This window comes from Candoia aspera, chromosome 4 (genome assembly GCF_035149785.1).
Source record: "Candoia aspera isolate rCanAsp1 chromosome 4, rCanAsp1.hap2, whole genome shotgun sequence".
Classification (NCBI taxonomy): domain Eukaryota; kingdom Metazoa; phylum Chordata; class Lepidosauria; order Squamata; family Boidae; genus Candoia; species Candoia aspera.
In genome coordinates this window covers 115,038,999-115,061,541 of record NC_086156.1, presented here as the reverse complement: position 1 = coordinate 115,061,541, position 22,543 = coordinate 115,038,999, and the positions used below count along the sequence as shown (strand labels likewise).

At 39.7% G+C, this 22,543-nt stretch overlaps 1 gene segment (V, D, J or C); it reads right to left on the bottom strand.

The window, feature by feature from the left end:
• LOC134497233 (Ig mu chain C region membrane-bound form-like) overlaps positions 1 to 22,543 on the bottom strand; it is a 440,887-nt gene that overhangs the window by 222,457 nt on the left and 195,887 nt on the right. Inside the window, 1 exon segment of the C gene segment in view lies at positions 15,995 to 16,005. Within this exon segment, the coding sequence occupies positions 15,995 to 16,005 (11 nt within the window).

The following is a 22,543-nucleotide window of genomic DNA, read 5'->3' as shown; positions in this document are numbered from 1 at the left end:
CTGGGCTAACACTCTTAAAGACTCATGGCACAATATTCAACAAGCGCTGACCCTATAGGTGGCTTGATTCACAAACCACCTATAAAAAACATGCGGATGCCAAACGTTCCCCCGAACCTACTTTTGCTGTAGGGGACAAAGTCTACTTATCCACAAAATTCATCAAATCTCCACAACCCTTGAAAAAACTTGGTCCTAAGTTTGTTGGCCCTTTCTCCATTATTGCACAAATTAACCCTGTTACTTTTAAACTTGACTTGCCCCATAACCTCAAGCGTTTACATCCTGTTTTCCATTGCAGTTTGCTCAAACCATACCTGCAGTCAGACCGCTGGCATCCCCAACCAGCCCCACCACCTCCGATCATGATTGATGACCAACAACATTTCGAAGTTTCCGACATCCTGGACTCCCGCCACCAGCGCTCCACCTTGCAGTACCTCGTTCGTTGGAAACACTTTCCTCATCCCGAATGGGTTTCTGCTCAAGATGTTCGCTCACCTTTCCTTGTCGATCGCTTTCACTCTACCTACCTGGACAAACCGGCTCCTTAGCTCTGTTTTTTTGGGGGGGGGCGATATGTCATGTTCCCTGTTTCGTTGTTCTGTTAACATCGTAACGTTTCACATGTCAAACTGTTTCTCCGTGTATACGATGCTCGATCATTACTGGTAATTTTCCAGTCATGCTCTCTCCTTTGTTTGGGAACTTTGGAATGTATGTTTGGGTTTGCAATTCTATTCAAGGTTACTTTCCCAGGCGTGTGTAACGGTTGCTAGCACCTGGGAGGGGATGGTTGCTGACGAGCGCTTGGGGCGGGACTGGATTGAAGGCAAGGCTTTTAAGTTTGTATTTGGTGTGCTTTTGCTCATTCTCAGCTTTCTCTGTATTTTGCATACTATTCCTTTAATAAATCAGTTATCTTTAAGCCCGAGCTTGTGAGACTGAGTATTTGGGATTAGGCAACCATTACAATTTTCCTCACAGCTAATTTAATGGCTGTTTCTAGAATCTCCTCCCAAGGCAGTGTAGCTCATGGACAGTGCTGCAAAGAAAGGCCCTTTGTGGGGGATATACTGCATATCACCGTTCTTCCCTAGCATCTACTACTGAGCGCTCTGCAGCTAATGTTGCTATAAAGTAGCTGACCTGATTGGACAAGATGTAGTAATGAATATCGTCTGCTTTGTATAACCATCCCTTCCACTTCAGATTCTGATTCTTAGGATTCAGGGATGAGAAATAGGGTGGATGGCTCTTTGGAATTGGGGAGAAGCGATTTCTGTGAGCTTCACCGTGGGTATAGCTTGCTGGAAAGGCATTGGTTGTGTCACTACTTTATGAAGTGTAACAGATGTCTTAAACATAGATTAGGGGGAAACTCCATCTTCTGTCCACCTGTCATTCAAATTACCCTCAGCAGCTTTTAAGGGGAAGTTTATTCCCTTCCCCTTCCCGCTCCCTCCCTCCTCCCTCCCCTCCATCTATCCATCAATCCTGAATTCTGGCAATTGCCTGGGCAAGTCAAAGCAATTTTCTTGGCAACATTTTTGAAAGTGGTTTGCCTTCCCATTTTCTCAGGGCTAAGAGGAAGGGATTGGCCCAAAGGTAGCACTAGAACTGATGGGGACTAGAACTCATGAGAGAGAGTTTGGTCTGGGCGAGAAGGTGCTGGCCTAGAAACCAGGAGATGGTGAGTTCTAGGCCTCCAGTAGGCATGAAAGCCAGCTGGGTGGCTTTGGGCCAGTCTTTCCCTCTCAGCCCAACCCACCTCACAGCATTTTGGTAGGGAAAATAGGAGGCAGGAGTTGAGCAAATTAAAAAAAAAGTGTGATAACAATCTGATGATGGTGGTGGTGGTGATGATGATAACCACTACAGTCAGCTGTTTTGTTTTGTTTTTAAATGGGCTTTTATGCTGTCACAATGCTTTGCATATGCAAGTCCAAACTGGCTTAATAAAAACCCATGAGCAAAGCCTGCAGTGAGTTTGGAGAGATGGATCTAGTCAACTGTCAGAACCATCTGCCAGTCACAGCCATGTTATGTAAATCTATTTTTTTTCTTGTTTGGGGAGGGAGGTGTCACCTTACTTATCATGAATTAATGGAGGGGTCGCAGTATGGCAAAATGTGAGAATCACCAGTCATTTTCGACCATCTCCTAGCGTCATCCAAACATTGCGTGTTCCAAAATATCATCCCTGTGGGTGGGAGACACGAGAAGACCTGCTAAATGAGTCTTGTGCCTTCAGTGTTATGCCTGATGCCTGCATAATACGTGATAAAGAAATTCACTGTAGGTCCCTTTGGAGGTCAGTGAAATGTTGGGGGTGAAAACTCTGATTCTTCTTCGAGATGGTGGGAGAGTCCAGAGTTGTGCCATGTGCAGCTCTTGCAGCTGCAGGAGACAGGGCCATCCAGGGAGGCAGGGGCCAAACCGTTTCCCCTGACGAGACCTGGAGGCTTCCGAAGAGCTTCCCTCAGTACTTTAAAGTACTTTAACTCGCTGCAAGGTTGTTATTTGCGTCCCTACTTGCTTCTCAGGTATCTCGTGATTTCAGTCTGCACATGAAACTCACTTTTCCGCCATCTCATTTGCAATCTGATTTCTGATTTTTTTAAAACGAAAAATTATTGATCAAGACCTTCAAAATACTATTAACTCCTGTAACTGCCTGGAGAAGTCCCTGCAGTTTTATTGTTTTATTCACGGCTTTATCACACATTGGCCTTAGAGCAAATAGAGGACCTACGTGGCATTCTCAGAAATAAAGCTAATGCTAAATGCTGGGGCTTTGCGTTTTATCTTATCTTATTCTTTTTTCATTCCATTCCATTCCATTCCATTTCACTTCACTTCACTATTTCTATTTCTATTTCTATTTCTATTTCTATTTCTATTTCTATTTCTATTTCTATTTCTATTTCTATTTCTATTTCTATTTCTATTTCTATTTCTATTTCTATTTCTATTTCTATTTCATAATAAATGTTCCAACATACAACACCTTTGCCTAATATAGAGTGGAGGGGAGCTGTGTCAATTTGTCAGTCTCAGGTTCACAAAATAGCATTAAATGATCCAGGAACCTGTTTTAAGAAAACATTCCACATGGTTTCGGTTTGAATTCATCTAGCATGTGTGAATTGGTTTGAATTTTCTCCATGCTTTGCGTTTTGACATGTCTGTTTTTCATCTTGGGACATGCACTCCAAAAATACGGGGGTGAAATTCAAATCCTTGCAATGTAGTCATAGAGAGCATTCTTTAAAAAAAAAAAGAAAAAAAAGAACAGAAACAGGACCAAAGATCGATAATTGCCTCATCAGAAATGCTAGATGTGAGGAAGGGGGAGATTGGGAGAACTACCAAGGGGGCCTTCCAGCCTTTCTTCGTCAGCCATTCCTCTGGGAATGCTAATAACTCTATCATTCAGTCACATTACGGTGTGTAATTTCAACACGGAAAGCCGGTCTGGCTGGCGGCAATTCTGCTAGGACGTGTGCCAATTGTTTGGTTGATAGGCCTAGAAATAGGAATCTTCAGGTCTGCTGGCCGGAAGGGTAAACACAGGAGTATAACTGAGGCACAATGCTACAGACATCTTATGACGCTGTTGTCTCTTTCCCAGGAGAATGGCCCTGTAATCTGGCTTTAGATGTTTCCTCAGCCTCAGCTTTGAAAGCAAGAACGCTTCCAGGCCTTTGACAGTTGGACTCCCCAAGAGACCTTCTCACAAAGTCCTCTTTTCACAGCTGAGAAACTCTGAACCTCCTCCTGTACTTCCTGACATGTTAACAGAATTGCTTCAATAACATTAGAGTGGCTCATAGAAATCAACAAACATACACACACAAACACAAATACACACAAACATTTGATTTATATCTCTGGAATCACAACTGACTTTTTCCTGCTGCTGAAAATGTGTATCTGTAGCTAGGACTGGCACTCCCAGCATTGCATAATAGAAAGTGGGATGAAATAATAATAATAATAATAATAATAATAATAATAATAATAATAATGAAATGGTGTTCAAAGATTTAAGGGTTAAATCTTTGAACACCATTTTCTGAGATGTTCAAAGATTTAAGTGGAAGTATTAAACCTTGCCAGTGTGAAGAAATGCACAGTTTTAAAGATAACACACACACACACACATAGACACATATACATTTATAAATTTAACCTTCAAAATATCTCTGTCTATGTATGTCTATATGCTTCTGTGTGTGTGTGTGTGTGTGTATTTATAGTATCAACATCTGTTTGTGCATGTGTGTACCTAGCTTTGTAGAGTACATGTGTGAACATACACACACACATATACTCTAAAAAGCCAGGTCCTTTCATCTATGTACATTCATAAAGAAGTGGTACCATTTTGGTTCCTATACGGTTATCCAGTTCAGCAAGTTGTCGAAACAACATAACTGTAGCCACCTCTTCACCTGTACTTCACCTGCAGAATTCTGGGTAAATTAAGGAAGTTGATCGACGTGGCATGAGGAAGCTACGGCTCACCCCATTCCTAATGTGCAGCCACATCTGGGCAGCCAATCTGAAGAATCTAACTCACCCCCTAGAATGCATGCAGTATATAGACACTCATTTAGAATACCTATTTTTAACTTTCTATTACTCCATAGGAAGTGCTGATCCTATAGTTACCTCTTCTCTGTTAATACCTTCCAATATACTCTTGTGGGTATCATTGGAAGAAGGAAAAGGAGAAGGAGAATATAGAAATGATTCATTTAATTTTGTCCTCTCTTATAGCTTTGGCAACTTAGTGTAATGCTGGAAGCTGGATTCCAAATAACGGGTGGAGCTAAGACAGAAACTAAATGTGGATTGATTTCAATTAAAGTTATACACTAGTTTCATTTTGGATTATGTATGTAAATAAATTTCATTAAAATCACGTCTACTTCTTGGAAAGAGAAGAATGAACAATCCTGTACATGAAGAATCATATTTAACTGCATATCTTTAAAGTTGGTTTAAACTGAAATAATCCTACATGTATGACATGAAGGGGGTGGCTGGCACCATAATATGGCCCCGGGGAATTTGAATATCTTCCATCTTGGGCTTTAGCTTTCTACATTATATATTTTATAATAATGATATATTATTAGAATCTATATTGTATATTTATATTTTATAATTTTTAAAATTGATATGAACCATTGTTATTTTAATGTATTGTAAGGCATCCAGTGTCGTGTTTGAGATGGGCGGTGGAAAAATCTGCTAAATAAATAAAAATAAATAAAAATAAATTACTTAGATACTCATCTTCTTAATTTGAACAGAAAAAGATATTTACACGATTTAATACCTTTTTATTAATCGCTCCCTGTTGTTCATTTTGGGCCTCAGCACTATGATGTAGCATTTGGGGAAAAAGATACATCCCAGTAAGGCAGCACTGGAGGACAAGATGGAGAAGATCTCCACAGCCACCATGGCTTTCCCTGTCGTGCTCAGGTAGCTTGGCACAAAGGACACCCACACGCTGCAAAAAGCCAACATGCTGAAGGTGATGAACTTGGCTTCATTAAAGCTGTCAGGCAAATTACGTGCAAAGTATGACACAATGAAGCTGGCAAGAGCCAAGAAGCCAAGGTAGCCCAGGACAAAATAGAACATGAGGATGGAGCCTTCATTGCATTGCAAAAGCATGGTTTCCATAAAGGAGTGCATGTCTAACTCAGGGAATGGAGGAGAGGTTGCCAACCACACAGAACAAAGGATGGCTTGGAAAAGAGAGCAGGAAAGAAGGATCAAAAGGGCCAGTCTTTTCCCTACCCATTTCCTCATCTGAGATCCTGGCTTGGTGGCCATGAAAGCCACAACCACAGTGATGGTTTTGGCCAGGACACAAGAAACAGCCACTGAGAAGATGATGCCAAAAGTTGGTTGCTGGAGGAGGCAGGTCACTTTCCCAGGTTGGCTGAGGAAGAGAAAGGGAGAGAGAAAGCAGAGCAAGAGGGACACCAGGAGGGTGTAAGTGAGGTCCCGGTTGTTGGCTTTCACTATGGGGGTGTCCTTGTGCTTAATAAATGTTCCAAGTATCCAGGCTGTTATCAAGCAAAAAGCAACAGCAGCTGATGCCAAGGACATCCCTAAAGGTTCTTCATAAGACAGGAAACTTGATTTTTTGGTGATGCAACAATCTTGCTCGTTGCTGGGATACTGATCTTCAGGACATTTGAAACAATCTTCCATCTCTACATTAGAAATCAAAAGAAATCTCAGTCATTGACCAACCAAGTCAAACTGTAGTATCTTTGGTGTTCATTCTGTCTACAATCTATATTCATATTGCAATAAGATACTGAAATATAATATTTACACAATATCATCATATAGGACCAAAGGGGGAAACGGGATTTGATCTGTTAAGGACAGTGAGTATTCACAATGCAGACTTTTGAGATTTCAAAACATTAACAGTACTCTGAATGTGCAGACCTGGGGGAAAAAAGCAATTGGCAGATTGAACTGTGGAATTTAGGAGCAGCAGCAGCAGATGTTGATAGTATTGACTGTAAGGGGATAAATTAGTATCCTTCATCAAAACCCTTTGAATTTTCTACTTGTGGAAGAGTAAGTTAGCATAAAGCCTTCAATTTATAAATTCTTAGTAAAAATAAGATATTAATATTCAAAGAACATTTCCCCCTCATGTTCATTTTCTAGTGTTTTGCTCGTCTTAGACCAAAATGTATCATTTTTGGCAAACTCATGGAGTATGCCCATCTCTGAATCCTAAACTAGGCTTCCAGAAGGCTTCTTCTGAAATGTTGGGCACAAATGCCAACTCATCAGGAATACCTGTGAGAATACCAGAATTTTGCAACTTAACATAGCCTTTCTATATTTTTCAGATCATTTGTCAGGGAGATTCACATGGCTCCCTGGATTTCATCTGAGGAAACACGTCCTTACTAATACAATACTGTAGTTATATGCTCATCATATAGTGACTTTCCTTAGCTCTGAGGGAAACATTTCTTTTAAGCCCATGTCATGATCAAATGGAAAACTGCACAACTGACCCATCTTATCTGAAATCTTTCCCTCTGGACATGGAACACAGTCATAGCAGCAGGATGGTCTCCCTTCCATCCTTCTCTTCCAGGTTCCTGGGTAACAGTACTCATTACAGAGAGAAATGGGAAGAACCTGCTGACAACATGTAACAGAGCTCAGAAGGAGATCCCATGCTTGTTGTTCTTATGTACATGAGAACTAGGTTAAACCTTTAAACCATTTTAACTATTTATGCCATAAAAAGTGATAAGACAAGTAGGAATGTTTGGGCAAAAAATGAATTATAGTTTTTAAAGGAAAATATAACAAAGACATATGTTCAAGTATAATTATGTATCATAGTTTTTCAAAAGATTAATACAGTGTTACAGAATGACCCCATGTTTTAGACAAATGAATGTTGGCATGATCATGTGGAAAGTTTTTTTTTTTCTTTAAAAAGACAACTCTGAGTTGGTCCCTCCCAAAAGAGGATTTCTTGAGATTTTCTTGACCATACCTGGTTGAAACCGGGGTGCCAGAGAAGCCTATTTTCATCAATGACCATTTTTTTTCCTTTTGCAGCATTAGGATCCAGCCTTCCAACTTTAACTCTCTGAAAGGACCTGTTAGGAAAAGTGATCATGTTGATAACATCAAATCCTCCGGTCACTTCCCTTTTGTCATTAAAGAAGACTCTCTCTCCAGCTGAGTTGTTAAAAGAAATGCCTTGGAGAAATGGGTGGAGCTGTTTGGAAAAAGAACGTGAGGTGGGGGGAGAAAGAGAAGAAAATAACATGGTCATACTTGGAGGAAAGAGTTCAGTACCGGTTACTCTGAATTCATTTGGCTGGGTGTACAATTTGGGTAAGAACAATGTTTTCACCCTAGCTCCTTGAAGCATACCTACCTAGTGCTGAAATATCTTAGCCAATTTTGCCATCCTAATCAAGTTGTACTAAATTCTTCATGGAAAGTAAAGTGTAGAGATGTTACCTGCCAAGGCTGGAGATATCTGAAGCATACATATCTAGTGTTTAATCCTAGCCTATTTTGCCATCCTAATCAAGTTGTGAGAGCCAGTTTGGTGCATCAAGTTAGAAACCAGGAGACCGGGTTCTAGTCCCACCTTTGGCACAAAGCCGGCAGGGCGACCTTGAGCCATTCACTTTCTCTCAGCCATAGGAAGGACGAAATTGCAAACAACTTCCAAAATCTTTGCCAAGAATATTGCAGGGACTTCTCCAGGGAGTCTCCGAGAATCGGACACAATTGAATGGATTAAAAACAAACAAACAACAAAAAACAATTTGTACTAACTTCTTCACAGAGAGGAAAGTGTAGAGAGGTTACCTGCCAAGACTGGAGATCTGTGACCCGAACCAGGTTTCCCACCACCCTTTTGCCCTGGTTTGGTCCCTTTGATAGTAAGGCCTGCAAAGAATGAGCCACAGCGAAGACACCATTGTAGATACTATAACTATGACCAGTCATTTGCATTTCAAAGAGAGGCCCAGGAAGACTCTCCAGCTTCTCCTCCCCAGTGCACTGTCCAAGGTCCATTGTTGGCAATCCTGAATCAGGAAAGAAACAGTCAAATGCTTGCTCCCAAAATTCCTTTATAAATCCATCTCTGTGCCTCCAAGAAGGTTTTATGGACTGAACAAATGCCTTGAATCCCAGAACCTCATTTGATGGAATTTGAAAGGAAATGGTCCCATTGAACAACTGGAGGTTCCAAGACTTTTGAAATCCTGTTAGGATAAAATCAAATTGACTAGTCATGATCCAAACCTTTCTAAAGGATGCATTTTCTTTCAAAGTAGGATCCACGGTAAATATGACACCTGAGAGCCATACAAGCACCACAGATTCTCCATAGATGACAAATGTGTTTGTCCTGCTGTCTTCGTAATGTCTATAAAGAGTAGACAGTAGACCACTCTGTTTATCCAAGTCAGCAATATTGGGTATTCCTGGGACTTGTTGTAGGAAAGCTGAACAGATTCCATTCTCTGAAAGCAAAAGCTGCATTTTCTGCAAAAATTGTTTTCCACTCTCACTCTCAGAAGCCAACAGCCCAACCCACTTCCATCCAAAATGCTGTAACAATTGGAGAATCCCAACATACAGCGGAGCCTCATTTGGGGCCATGGAGTAAAGTGATGAGAACTGACTGGTATAAAATTCTTCTGGTGGATAGGAACCATATGTAAGCTGAGAGAAAATTAAAATATGTTAAAGTGATAAGTTAGGCTAAGTGCCCTTCTCTCTGTACCTCTTTAGGGTACTGTTGAAAAAAAAAGAAGATTGCTCCTGCACTCCCAGTTCCTCTGTTTATCAGAAGATAATGCAATTACTGGGGTACTCACTCATTTAGAGAATCTATTAGGAAAGACGTCTGACTGGAACCAGGGAAAGTAGGATTCAGATCCATCATCGCTTATGCAATCATGATTTACAGTTACTCAATAAATCTTCTTCCCAGGACTGACAGAGGGACTGGCCCAAGTTCAGCCAGCTTCAAAGTAGCATGATCCTTATGCTGGTTGAGTGGTTTTCAGGTATTCCCTAAGTCTTGTTTTGGTGATAGTGTGCGAGTGCATGTGTGTGCTTTTGAGTCAGTGTTTACTGCTGAAGACTGCCTGGACCAGTCTGTGAAGGTTTCCTGGCAAGATTGCAGAAGTGGTTTGCCATTGCCTTCTTCTTCCCAGGGCTGAGAGAGAGGGACTGACCCAAGGCCACTCAACTGGTCTTCTGCCTAAGATGGAACTAGACCTCATGGTCTCCCACTTTCTAGCCTGATGCCTTAACCTCTACACCAAACTGGCTCTCCCTTTGGCAATAGTTATGGGGGATAAAAAAAAAGAACTCCATCTATATTCTTTGGGCTTTAAGTATAAACAGAAGAGTTGGTTAATTTTCCCCACCCACAGACCAACCTGAGGAATCTTGTAAACATCTATAATGCCTGCAATATGGGAAGAGGTATCACATCCAAGTCCTCCAATGATGGCCATGAGGTTCTTAGGGTTGCCACATTTGTAGTTGGGGAGAAATCTATTTGATTTGAAAAGCAGGTCCAGGGTGGTTCGATAGGTCATTCTTGGATTATAGTAGCTGTCTGATACATGGAGACCAAGTGTGACATTGGCCAGGAGTTGTGGATTCCCATTGATCTCCTTTAGAGCAAATTCTAAGGAGAGGACATGCTGGTAGAATTTTGTGATCATGCTGCAAATAAAGAAAGCCTTTGAGAAAGCAAGTCTACAGTGAATGAAGTGGTGTCATATAAAACATAATGATACTTTCTCCCTGTGAATGGAAGGTCTACGTCTTGTGTCGTGCTGATATTTGAGAATTACATAGCATAACACAACACTAAATGGTAAGTCTGTTTTGGGAAGTAGCCATTCTATTATTCCTTCCAGGATATCTGAGGATTTCCTCATAAAAACATACAATTTCATAAATGGTTGGGTTTTAAGGCAAAAATGAACAGACCAGATATTGCCCTGTTTCTACTGAGTGGAACTTAATGTTTCCTTGAGATTATTTTTCTTTCAGCTTTGCTCAGTCCTGACCCATTCTGTTCTGAAAGCACAATTGGATAGTCTTGTTTTTAGGTGTCTCAATAGAGGTTGATTTAAAATTGCATTTTTGTGCTGTTTCCTGCAGATGCTTCTCAATCTTCCATAAAAAATGGGATGGGTTAAATGGATGTTCACTGTATCATTCTTATTTTATATAGTAGAGGAACATCACGGTTGAACATTTTCACATCTATCCATCCATCCCTATCTGTGCTTTCTTCATGATCCAACTTTAGGAATTCTAAAGAAGTTTCATATTTAATTTTATCTAGTGGAGACAGAGAAGCAATTCTTGCTTATTTTTTCCAGTTATTTCTTGTGTTCATGATGAGTGGGCTAAAATTCTGCAAAGAAAATTGAAGCAGGGTTGTAACTTTAGCAGAAAAGAAGCAGTATTGAGAGAAATCGATGAGGTAGGAAGAAAATACTAGCACCTAGCAAGATGCATCCTACTAGGAGGTAAACCAAGAAGAGAGTATATGCTTGTGGGACAAAGACAGAAAGGATGAGCCTAAGGCTGCTCATGAAAATGTATTAAAAATCAGAGGATAGAAGGGATCAGTACAGAACCCACAGGAATTCCAGATGCCCTTTCTGTAGCCTACTGCCTTTGTGATCTGTTCACCTGAAATCTTCAACCATGTCTTCATAATCTAGCTACTGTATTTATTAGCAAAGCTAAAACAGCTTTCTAAATTGCTCCTCACAGTTTCATGACATCTTTTTAAAATAAAAGGATCATTTATAGTGGGAGAGCAGCATTCACACTTGGTAGAGCATTAGAACTAATGCAGAAACTGAGGAAAAAGAGTGGCTAAGAAGGTTCTCATCTGCTTGGATCATTTGGTTACTCACAGAAACAAGGGTTGTGATTTGTAAGAGCCAAGGAGGGACAAAGTCCAATTAGATGAATCTGGATATTTGCTTACTTTGTAATCTCAAATATACTATGTGATGGGTATTCATCAAAGCAGTGTTCATTGGAAACATGTAGAATCTGAGAAACCATCCCTCCAATTAAGAGATCCGCTGGCTGGTGCCATTCATGCAGAACTGGGAAAGGATTAGCCACCAAGCAATTCAACGTATTCACTTTGATCACGGGAAACATCAGAAGGAAGAACATATCTGCAGCACAAAGAGTAGAAGTCGAGACAGCCTACTGGATTTCAAAAATGGATGATTCCAGATGCACCTTTTGAGATAAAAGCATCTATCTAAACTGAACTTCAACAGGGAAACAATGGCATGTTTCAATACTGACTAAGAAAATCTGAAATCTGAAGTGTTTTCTGATTAAAAGCAGCAAAAGACAGCAGAAGAAACAAACCTGAATAGCAGTGTTGGTCTCTCCTTACTATCCCAGATCTCCACAGAACTGGGTTTAGATTTTGACTCTTTTCAGACTTGCTTTCTGTTTTTCACATCTTTCTGTAAAGCCTTCAGAGGCTTGAGTAGGTGAACAAATTATAGTGATTTGCCCAATTCCAGGAAGTCTAAATTGTCCATTCTATTTTTTTTAATCCAGAATTCAAAACAACATTCATTTCCCATGAAAGGATTGTTTTAATTAATTCCAATATCTTACTTCAAATCCATCTGGACCGTTAGTCTGTTTATAACTTTATAAGTAGAATTAAAGTTGGTCCACCTAACTATCAGTCTCCCAAGCTTTGTGGGAATATTAAGTATCAAGTGGTTAAAAGAGTCTCTAAATATGTCAATGGATAGATGATGGATAGATAGATAGATAGATAGATAGATAGATAGATAGATAGATAGATAAGAGAGAGGGAAAGAGAGAGAGAACAGCCAATCAAACAGAGAAATGATAGATGGATATGATAGGTAGATGATAGATTAGATAGATAGATAGATATAGATAGAAATTAGATAGATAGATAGATAGATAGATAGATAGATAGATAGATAGATAGATAGATAGATAGATAGACTGACTGACTGACTGACTGACTGACAGACAGACAGACAGACTGACAGACAGACAGACAGACATAGATGATAGATAGAGAACTGACATGCAATAGAGAGACAGATGGATGTCAGCCTTTCAGGGTAGGCTAAGCCAGGAAAGAGACTTTTAGAACTCTATTTTATTGTTGCAAGGTTTAATGACAGAATCTTGAAATCCTGCCAGAATTTCCTTTGTCCTCTCTTTTACCATAGGGCAGTGGCTCCCAAACATTTTGGTCCTTGACATTTTTATAAATGACTGAGGACCCCAAAGAGGTTTCCTTTATGTTGGTTGTATCTATCAATACTTCCTGTATTAGAAATTGAATTGGAAACATTATAAATATTTATTTATTTGACTTCATGGATCCGCTGAAAGGGTCTCAGGGATCCACAGGTGTCCTCAGACCACATGTTGAGAACTGCTGCCATAGAGGATCAATCATGCTGGTTTTGAGTCTTTCTTATACCTCCTTCTTTGTCAGAATGAGGTTTCTTAGTTGTCTCATAATTGCTCCTGCATTCCTTTGCTATCACGAACTCTGCCTCCCTCCACAAGAGCTAGTATTGGGTTCCTTGGATTCGGAATCCAAAATACTACAAAGGTGTGGATTCCCAAAGTACAGCTCCTGGGCATATGATGGCCATAGTCATCTAGCAACCAGGTAGAAGACTGCACTCAGAAAGACAGTTTCAGAAAAAGAACGTTACAGGAATCCTACCCTGAGATTTCCAGCAGAGGATCTGTCACCAGCTAGTCTGAATTCTAGCCATTTAGATATTCCAGGTCTTGACCCAAAACCATTTTCTTCATCATCTGCATTAAAATATTAGGAGCTGGATTAGGCCAAAGTCAACAAGCTTCCAGTGCTGGACATGTTTGCAAGGCTGAGGGCCTTATTTGGACGCTCTCACAAAATAGATACGATGAAGGGACTTCCACATTCATAGATTGTTTCTCCAGATGGTCCTATCTGGACAAAAAACATCCATTTAAATAAATGCAAATTGTTGATCATCTTCTCCCCATCAACCACTATAGAGACCAAGGTAGTACTGAATATTCTTAAGCACTTTTCCTTTTGGTTGATAAGATGAGATGCTCTATTTCTAAACATGCCTTGGGCCATGAAAACATACTGTTTTCAGGAAAAATCTGTGAAGATAAAGGCCAATGCTAAGGTTTTCAGCTTGCCAGCTCCTATCTATCTATCTATCTATCTATCTATCTATCTATCTATCTATCTATCTATCTATCTATCTATCTATCTATCTATCTATCTAAATATGTATCATAAATCCTAATAAAACTAAAACTTTATTTTAAACATAAAACTAATGTGAAAATCATTTAATGAGTTAAATAATCTTTGAGCATATTTTGAAAAGCAGGAATGATAAGGTGGGAGTACAACTGGGAAGAGATTTTAAACCACAATCTAGGAATGAGGCATGATTTTTTATAAAGTAATTTAAAAAAAAAGACTTTAGTAGGTCAGGAGGTTTTTATGGGTTGGAATCTGATGTGATGTTTGGAAGTCGAATTGAGACCCAAAATGTATGAGCATTGCACTGAACGTCTGTTTCAAAATAAAAAAAATAAAAAACTGGGATTAATCTTAAAAGACAAACAAAGTAAAATTATCCCAAAGTGCTCCTCCTGGACATACAGTTTCTCTCTCTCTGTGTGTGTCTATATGTGGGCATGATTTAATTATTTTGTTTAATTAGTGGGTGCCTGCTGTTAAGTTCTGGCCTCAGCAGAATGAAGAAGCATTTTGGGGAGAAGATACATCCCAGTAAGGCAGCACTGGAGGATTCATTTATTTACTGGCCACCTCCCTCCCTTCTCCAGAAGCAAAAATTGACACTCAGAATGACTATTGGATTTATCAACATCATAACCCATATCCTACCTGGGGAAGTTTGTATAGACTTACGATGTCTGCAGTATGGAAGGAGGTGTCAGTCCCAAGTCCCCCAATGACACCCAGGAGGGTTTTCCTGCTGCCACATTTATATCTGGGGACACATTTTTGAGAATTGAAGAGAAGGTCCAAAGTGGTTCGATAGGTCATCCTTGGATTGTGCTAATTGTCACAGATGTGGAAGCCAAGTATGACATTGGGCAATGTGTGTGGATTCTCACTGACCTCCTTCACAGCATATACCAAGGCAAGAACATGCTGGTAGGATTTTGTCACCATTCTGCCAATGGAGTTAATTAATTATTTTGCAGAAAATTCTGGAATAGATGAAATTATCATACCGTGTGGTACTTTCTGCTGGAAAGACCATCTGATTCTTTTTTCTTTGTATCTTTTTTTATATACTTGTGCAGAGTTTCATGCTATGGAAAATGTTCTTGATAGTCAGGGTCTCACAATGTTTTCAGCAATGTAATTGATTAAAAAATATCTCTCCTACGGTTTACAATTTTAGAACAAATTATTTCTATAGAACTGAAGGCCAAATTTGCATCTTCTCAACATATGCACATACAAAAATGCCTTTTTCTAACTCTGGGACAGTTTTCTGCTTTAAAAATGCATAAAATATATTTATTAGGTCAATTGCATGCAAAAAGCATAAATTAAAGAAAAACATTCCCAAAAACATATCTAGGTGAAAGTAGGCACAGTTACGTTAGGTGAAGTTGTTTGCAAACATCTGTTTTGGAAAATATGCACACAAATTGCATTTATTGCAACATATTAGCAAGAATAACTTATTTTTCATACAGTTTTTTTTTTAATTCCAGGCACAATTTTAAATTCATACACACAGAGAAATAGTTATTAAATTGCATTAGTAAATGGGTAAAATTTCCACACTTCAATCCAGGAAAAATTACATTGATGTGATCAGGTTCTCAGCATAGAAAGATCAGAGTAAAGACAGACCCACAGAAATCGTTTTAGAAGAATATATCGCATGGTGGATGAGAGAGAGAAAGAGAGAGAGAGGGAGAGAGAGATGGAGCCATAGAAGTATTGTGCACTTTTTAATGAATTTTGTGAGAAGAAAATCTAACATGACTGAAAGGAATAGAGGATGATCATTAGAGGAAAAAACAAATCGTATAGGGATATTCAGAAGGTAAGTTTAGAAGCATAGGAATATACTACAGAAGTATTCAGGCATAGGCATCATACCGAAGCATTCAAGCGGAGACAATGTATAAAATAACTAATTGGATGATAAGTGCCTGGGAGAAAAGTACAGGTTTATGGAGAAATCCAGAAATTGACTATGGTTTCAAAAAAAGAAAAGAAAGAAAGAAAGAAAGAAAGAAAGAAAGAAAGAAAGAAAGAAAGAAAGAAAGAAGATACACAATAGATAGATATGGATAGATAGATACTGTGGATAGATAGATAGATATAATAATATTCTCTTGAAAGACAGAAATGCAAGGATCTATCCAGTTTGGCATTGTTCAAAATCTTTCCCTGAATGTGATGAATGGAAGAAATTAAACAAGGAGGAAGAAGGCCTTTATAGACCAGTCACAATCCAAATGAAGATTGTTTCTGAAATCTAAAGTATGTTGGCCTTCAAGGAGATGATACAATCATTTTTCTTGCGTTGTTGTTGATAACTTTTGTATACCTGCCTACCCCCGACCAAACAAACAAACAAAGAAACAGACACATGCAGCGTAAGGATTTCTTTTATTTCTCCTATCTTAAAGAGAAAAAAAAATAGCTCAGACAATTTCCACATTTGGGCTCCCATGGTGTGGCTCATGAAGAAGACCTATCAGATGTCTTTTGGTCAGAAAGGTGGAATGCAGCTCAAATTAATAAAGCCTTACCTTGCTGAAAATAGTGTGTCCTTTTCTGAACTGACTGAACTGACAATTTATAGATTTAGGGAATAAAAAGGGTTAAAGAGGGAGGGGAAAGAGTAAGATGGTAATTACTCAATAGCAAGAAGGGTGGAAGTCATAATGCTATCTTTTCTTTCTTTCTTTCACTTCTTTCTTCTTTCTTTTCTTTTCTTTTTTCATTTTTATGCTTTTATGGTATTGTAAAATTCTAATAATTTTTTTTTTAAAAAAAGAAACTGCTTGCCCCAAATCACAAAGAAATACTGTGATATTGATGATGAGATATTTTGAGTTTATATACAGACTTTCTCTGGCAAATCCTGTCTGAACAGGGCTTTGACTAAATTACCTGTGTGGTCCAATACATATTAATTATTATTATTGTTAGTTACAGAAAGCCAAGAGAACTTTGGTTTTCCACTTAAAACCTAAGAACATCCCTCTTAACAGACATTTTCTGGAACAAATGAAGGAGTCCCTTTGAGATTCAACCTGACGATAGATAGATAGATAGATAGATAGATAGATAGATAGATAGATACATAGATACATAGATACATAGATAGATAGATATAGATAGATATTTTTCTATGCTTTGTTACAAGTCAGTTCCATCTCATGGGCTTGGATGCATCACGTTTCCACTCATTCTGCAATTTGATTTAGGTTTCACTTGATATCTCGTAGGCTGTTGCTTCTTCTCTGTTAATTTCTCCATTTTGTCTTTGAAATCTGTTAGGTATTGTTTTCCTGGTGATGCTGAATGGCTCATATCAGTACTCATAAGAACTTGGAGAAGCCCACGCACTGAATCGTCCCATCTCTGCATTCAGTATGTATATTAGCATGTGCCAAATGTTCCTTGCAGAGCTACTGTATTTTCTACATGGAACAGCTGGCTTGGAGCAGTCCTTGTATGGGTGAAATCCAAAAGCATGTTCCTGGCCCAAATCAGAACACACACGTCCCAGCAGAAGAGTTTTGGGGGGAGAGCAGGGGGCCAAAGTAGGACAGTGGAGAGTGTGCAATACTAACATCTAAGGGGAAGTAGGTGCTAAGCAAATCAGGACAGATATCCACCACTGGGGCCTACACACCAATGCCCATCACAGTTATTATGTCCCTTCTGCAGCTGGAAACCGCTGACCCAGCCCCTCTGAATTCCCCTTCCCCTGTCTTAGGGGCTGCGGTAAGGGGCCAGAAACCATAAAGGCTCACCGCCCCCCTCACCTCCAAGATCTTCATCCAGGGGGGTTCTGGCACCAGGGCCTAAAGTCCAAAACACTCATTGCCCCCTATCATCAGCCACTCCACTGCTGGGGCCCACAGACCAGAGAAGACGCCAGGTCTGCTGCTCCTCACCGCAAGGGTGCCGCGTTGCGGAGCTGACTCAGCTATGCTGGAGTTTGCTGAGTTCTGCTGAGCCACCAGGGGTCAGGGAACCGTTAGGCTGCTCCTCCACACCACCAGGGCTGTCATGTTGCCATCCAGTCTGCCAAGGCCCCCAGAATTCATAAGGTACTAGCTTTGCCTACCCACCCCATGGGTTAGTAAGTAGTAAGACACTTCTGGACTCAGAACATCCAAAATGTTCTGGCTTTTAGTTCTGCTAACTACAGCCTACCAGGAACAGTTAAAAAAAAAGAGTCTAAAGTGCAGTATGTTTGAGGAGGGATTTTTTCCCATTTAATATATACCCCTTAATTGTTACAGCACCCATAGCAGCATATTACCCTGACTTATTGATTTTTGTGGAGTTCTTGGTGCTCTCTGAGCTTGGTTGTTTAACTGCAAATTCTTCATTATTCAACTAGAGAACATCATTAGTGAGAGTGGGTATAAGGTTTTCTGCCTTTTTTGCTTCATTTTTATAAATGGGGATAATTTATTCTTGGTTTAATAAATAAATAGATTTTTTTAATGAATGACCTCATACTTACGTATTTCGTAAATACTTACTTTACACCAAAACCCAAGATAAGCTCAGAATCTGTGACTGAATACTCAATTCACTGAAACATCAATACGATGAAAAATTGTAATATTTGTTTTGATGGTGCCTTTCCCTGTCATGCAACAATACAATTACAAGAGAAAACAGAGACTAGATTATTTTCTCCTAATTAATTGTTCTCTGTCATTCACATGAGGTTTCAGCACAATGATGTAGCATTTAGGGAAAAAGATGAAAGCCAGTAACCCAGCACTGGAGGTCAAAATGGAGAAGACCTCCATGGCCACCATGTCTTTCCCCTTGGAGCTCAAGTAGGTGGGAAGAAAGGATATCTAAACGCTGCAAAACACTAACATGCTGAAGGTGATGCACTTGGCTTCATTGAAGCTGTCAGGTAAATTGTGTTCAAATAAAGCCACGATGACGCTTGTGAAGGCCAGGAGCATATATAGACTAGGACAGAATAAAATGTGAAATTTGACACTCATTCCATTGTAGAATAATTTCTTCAAGAGCTGAACTCCAGTCTAACTTGGGAAAAGGAGGAGAGTTTGCCAGTCACACCATACAAGTGCTTATTTGAAAAAGACAACCAGAAGACTTCCAGTGGAGTCTCTGGGAGAGTGGAGACAACAACCATGGCAAAGACTAATAAACTGGTGAGTAAACTAGTTGTTTGGAACCTCTCTGGACAAGGAGAGGCCAGGAGGTCACCCACATGTGCTGCAGATGGCTGCTCCTCATGAAGAGACCACAGGACAGTGGTCCCCTGATGGGTTTGAATATTGGCAGGCAAAGGGATCATCAAGGTCACAAACATGGAGCTTTTTAAAGGACACAAAGTTTGCTAACCTTGCTTCTAATCACTTTCAGAAATTGCTTATCGAACCATCTTAAAGCTCTCTTTGGAGATCTTTGAAATGACAAGTTTGAAAAACCACCTGGTGAGTCTATCTTCATTTCTGAACAAAAGAAAATTACCTATGAGCTTAAGAAGTTAAGACTTTGAAATCAACAGCAAAAAATGAAATAAGATATTGAATGAAGAAAGTAAAGCACCAAATAAGGGTCCAGACAAATATGGAATATTGAAACTTTTCCTAAAAGTTCTTAGCAGTAACCATACAAAATAAACAGCATTCTGTGGGAACCAAAATTATTTTGTCTACTGTAAGTGAAAACAATGAGTAGAGATCTTATGATTTAAATTAGACTCTAGGTGGGACTAAAAATTCCAGGCAAAAAGAAGAAGACAGCCAAAAAAGACAAAAGGAAATGCCAGTTTCTTCCCCACCCATGTTCTCATCCAAGACCCTGGTTGGGTGGCCAGGTATGCTACAACTCCAGTTTTACACTTTAGATTTCCTGACACAAGGAGCAGGAGCAGGAGAAAAAGTAGAAGGAGGAGGAGAAGGGAAACTGCAGCACTAACAAGAACTGAAGCAGTGATCTGTTATCTCAAGCAGCAAATGAGAAATGACCGTGGGGGAACAGAATCTGATGACCAGAGGGAAGGGATGGTTCTGCAATGGCTAAATGTTGCTCAGCAGGTCACCAATCAAACCAGAACATTTGCATAGGAAGGGTGACTCCCTTTTCCCTTGGAAATCCCTACCTTGAGCTGGCTTTAGCCTACCTCAGCAGCAAGAAGGCAGCAAGATGGACACTTTGTGTTACTTACTTACAAGGAGAAGAGACTTGTGATCAAAGGGCTGACAGCTCAAAAATCATCCCTCACTGATGGACACCACTTACTCATATACGTACTGCATATCCAAAGATGATACTCAATTTCTCAGTCATTTCATGTGCTTTATTATGCTAATACTTTGCCACAAAATAGACTATTCCAACAGGAGGATAAAGGGGGAAGTGAGTATTTTAAGCCCACCACTTAATTTCCCATTTCTGCACTTTTTCCTCAAATTGAGAGAGACACTTTTTGCCATGGCTACTCAAAGCAAGAGCTCAATTTTTAATCTAAAGCCAGTTTTGGTTCATGCCGAGGCTCAAAACAATGCTTTTTTGTATACAACTAGCCTGATTCAGGCTTTCCGTAGACCTAATCCCATCTCTTCAGCCCCCCCCCCCACCTCTTTCTCTTTCATTTATTTGAACTAAAACTCTTAACATTTGTTTGAAAAATTTGAACCTGTGAGTTTGGTGAAGAATCTGCTGATCAACAACTCCCATATTATCTGTACCCCGAGCATAAAAAAATGTGACTAGACTAACACATATTTCTCTACTTGCTCAGATACAAGAAGCAGACGGGACTTTGTTCCCAAACCTCAAAATATTTGCCAGCAAAGAATGTTAACCCTTAAGAATTAACCAACTCCCCCTGGAATTGGTCAAATCCATGTAATTTCTTCAACTAGCCCAAGTCCCAATGGATTTACAACAGACAGAATAAAGTGGTAAACATTCAGGGCACCAGTCTGAAAGCCTTTATAAATATCCTCTGCACAATGGAGATGGGGAAAGAAAGAGAGAAGGCCAGGTCTCTCTCCTTTCAACCTCATGATGCAGATTGAAAGACAGGCTGCTGGCAATCTCTGCTAGATGTCAAGTCCTAGCTTAATAACCCTGATGATACAAGCATTCGTCTTTCCCATCCTCTCGACAAACATCGGACTAAGCCATTGGGTACTCTGTGAGTCAGACAACTTTTAATCTACACATTTTTTTTAATCCATTCAATTGTGTCCGATTCTCAGAAATTGCCTGGACAAGTCCCTGAAGTTTTTGTGGCAAGGGTTTTTAGAAGTGGTTTGTCATTGCATTCTTCGTAAGGCTGAGAGAAAGTGACTGCCCCAGGTTACCCAGCTGGCTTTGTGCCAAGTCAGGATTAGAACCCAAACTGGCTCTCAAAATCTATACATAGAAAGAAAAAGTAAACCTGTTATTCATCAAATGTTATTTCTTCTGATTTCATTGCACCCGTTGCTTCCTATTTGGGGCAAAGAAGCTAATCTGCCGTGCCAAGAGGGCGATGCCTTCCCTGTTCCACATGAGTGGTTTCAGCCTGGCGATCTCATCATTGGTGGGATGGTTTCGTATACCTTATACTTTTACAATGAAATTTCATTCCAGGAGCATCCTTCCCAGAATCTCTTTGAGGTTCCACAGTAAGACATTATTTCTACTCACTTCATACACTCTCTCATTTTTCAAAGCTAAAAAGTATAAGTGATGCATGTTAAATTAAGAAGTTCAAAATATTGACTAGTGTTTGCCTCTAGGACAGTTATGGAGTTTGTTCTCATATAATGATAAAGAAAATGGACAAACTCTATTTCAGCAAAAGATGAGCAATGTGTATGTGTCAGCAGACATACGGAATAGATCTGCCTTAAATGGATTGACAGGGTGGGGTAGGGGGGATGTTCAGATAATTTGAGAAGAATTTGCAATGATATCTCACATAGAATAGAACAATAGAAAGAACATCCATTGATTCTTATCTCTTTGTTTGGAATCTGACAAATCCCTTTTTCAAGTCAGCCAAAATATTAATGGATTCTAAGGCGATCTGAAAATGGTGTGGAGAAAGAGAATCAACCTCCTTTTCCAATAGAGGCGCAATGTCCTGATAGGAGACCCTTTCCTTCCTCTTGCCAAGAGAACACTGCATGGTTATCCAAATAATTGGAGAGCCCAAATGGCGTCATTTACCCGTACCCTAAGTTGTATTTATTGTGGAAAGGAAAGTGTCTGCACAAACACATCCTTGTCAACTTTAAGTTAGAACAGAATCTTGATGGAAAGGTATTGTGCAGTTTGACGTTAACTTCTTAAAGAGACAATTGATTCTATTTCTAGTGTGTTGACAAAGTTCTACCAGCACCTCCTTGTCTTGGCATTTGCTATAGAGGAGGTCAACAAAGATCCCCAGCTCTTGTCCAATACAACCCTTGGCTATGACAGCTATAATGATGCAAGGATGACCCATTGGACACTTTTGGACCTGCTCTTCAAATCCCAGAGATTTGTGCCCAGCTATAAATGTGATAGGAATAAACATCTCATAGCCATCATTGGAGGACTTGGCTCTGAGACGTTCTCTAATATCGCAGAAATTGCAGGTGTCTATAAGATTCCACAGGTAAGACGCTTCAGAGGGTGGAGACTGGGGATCCGCTC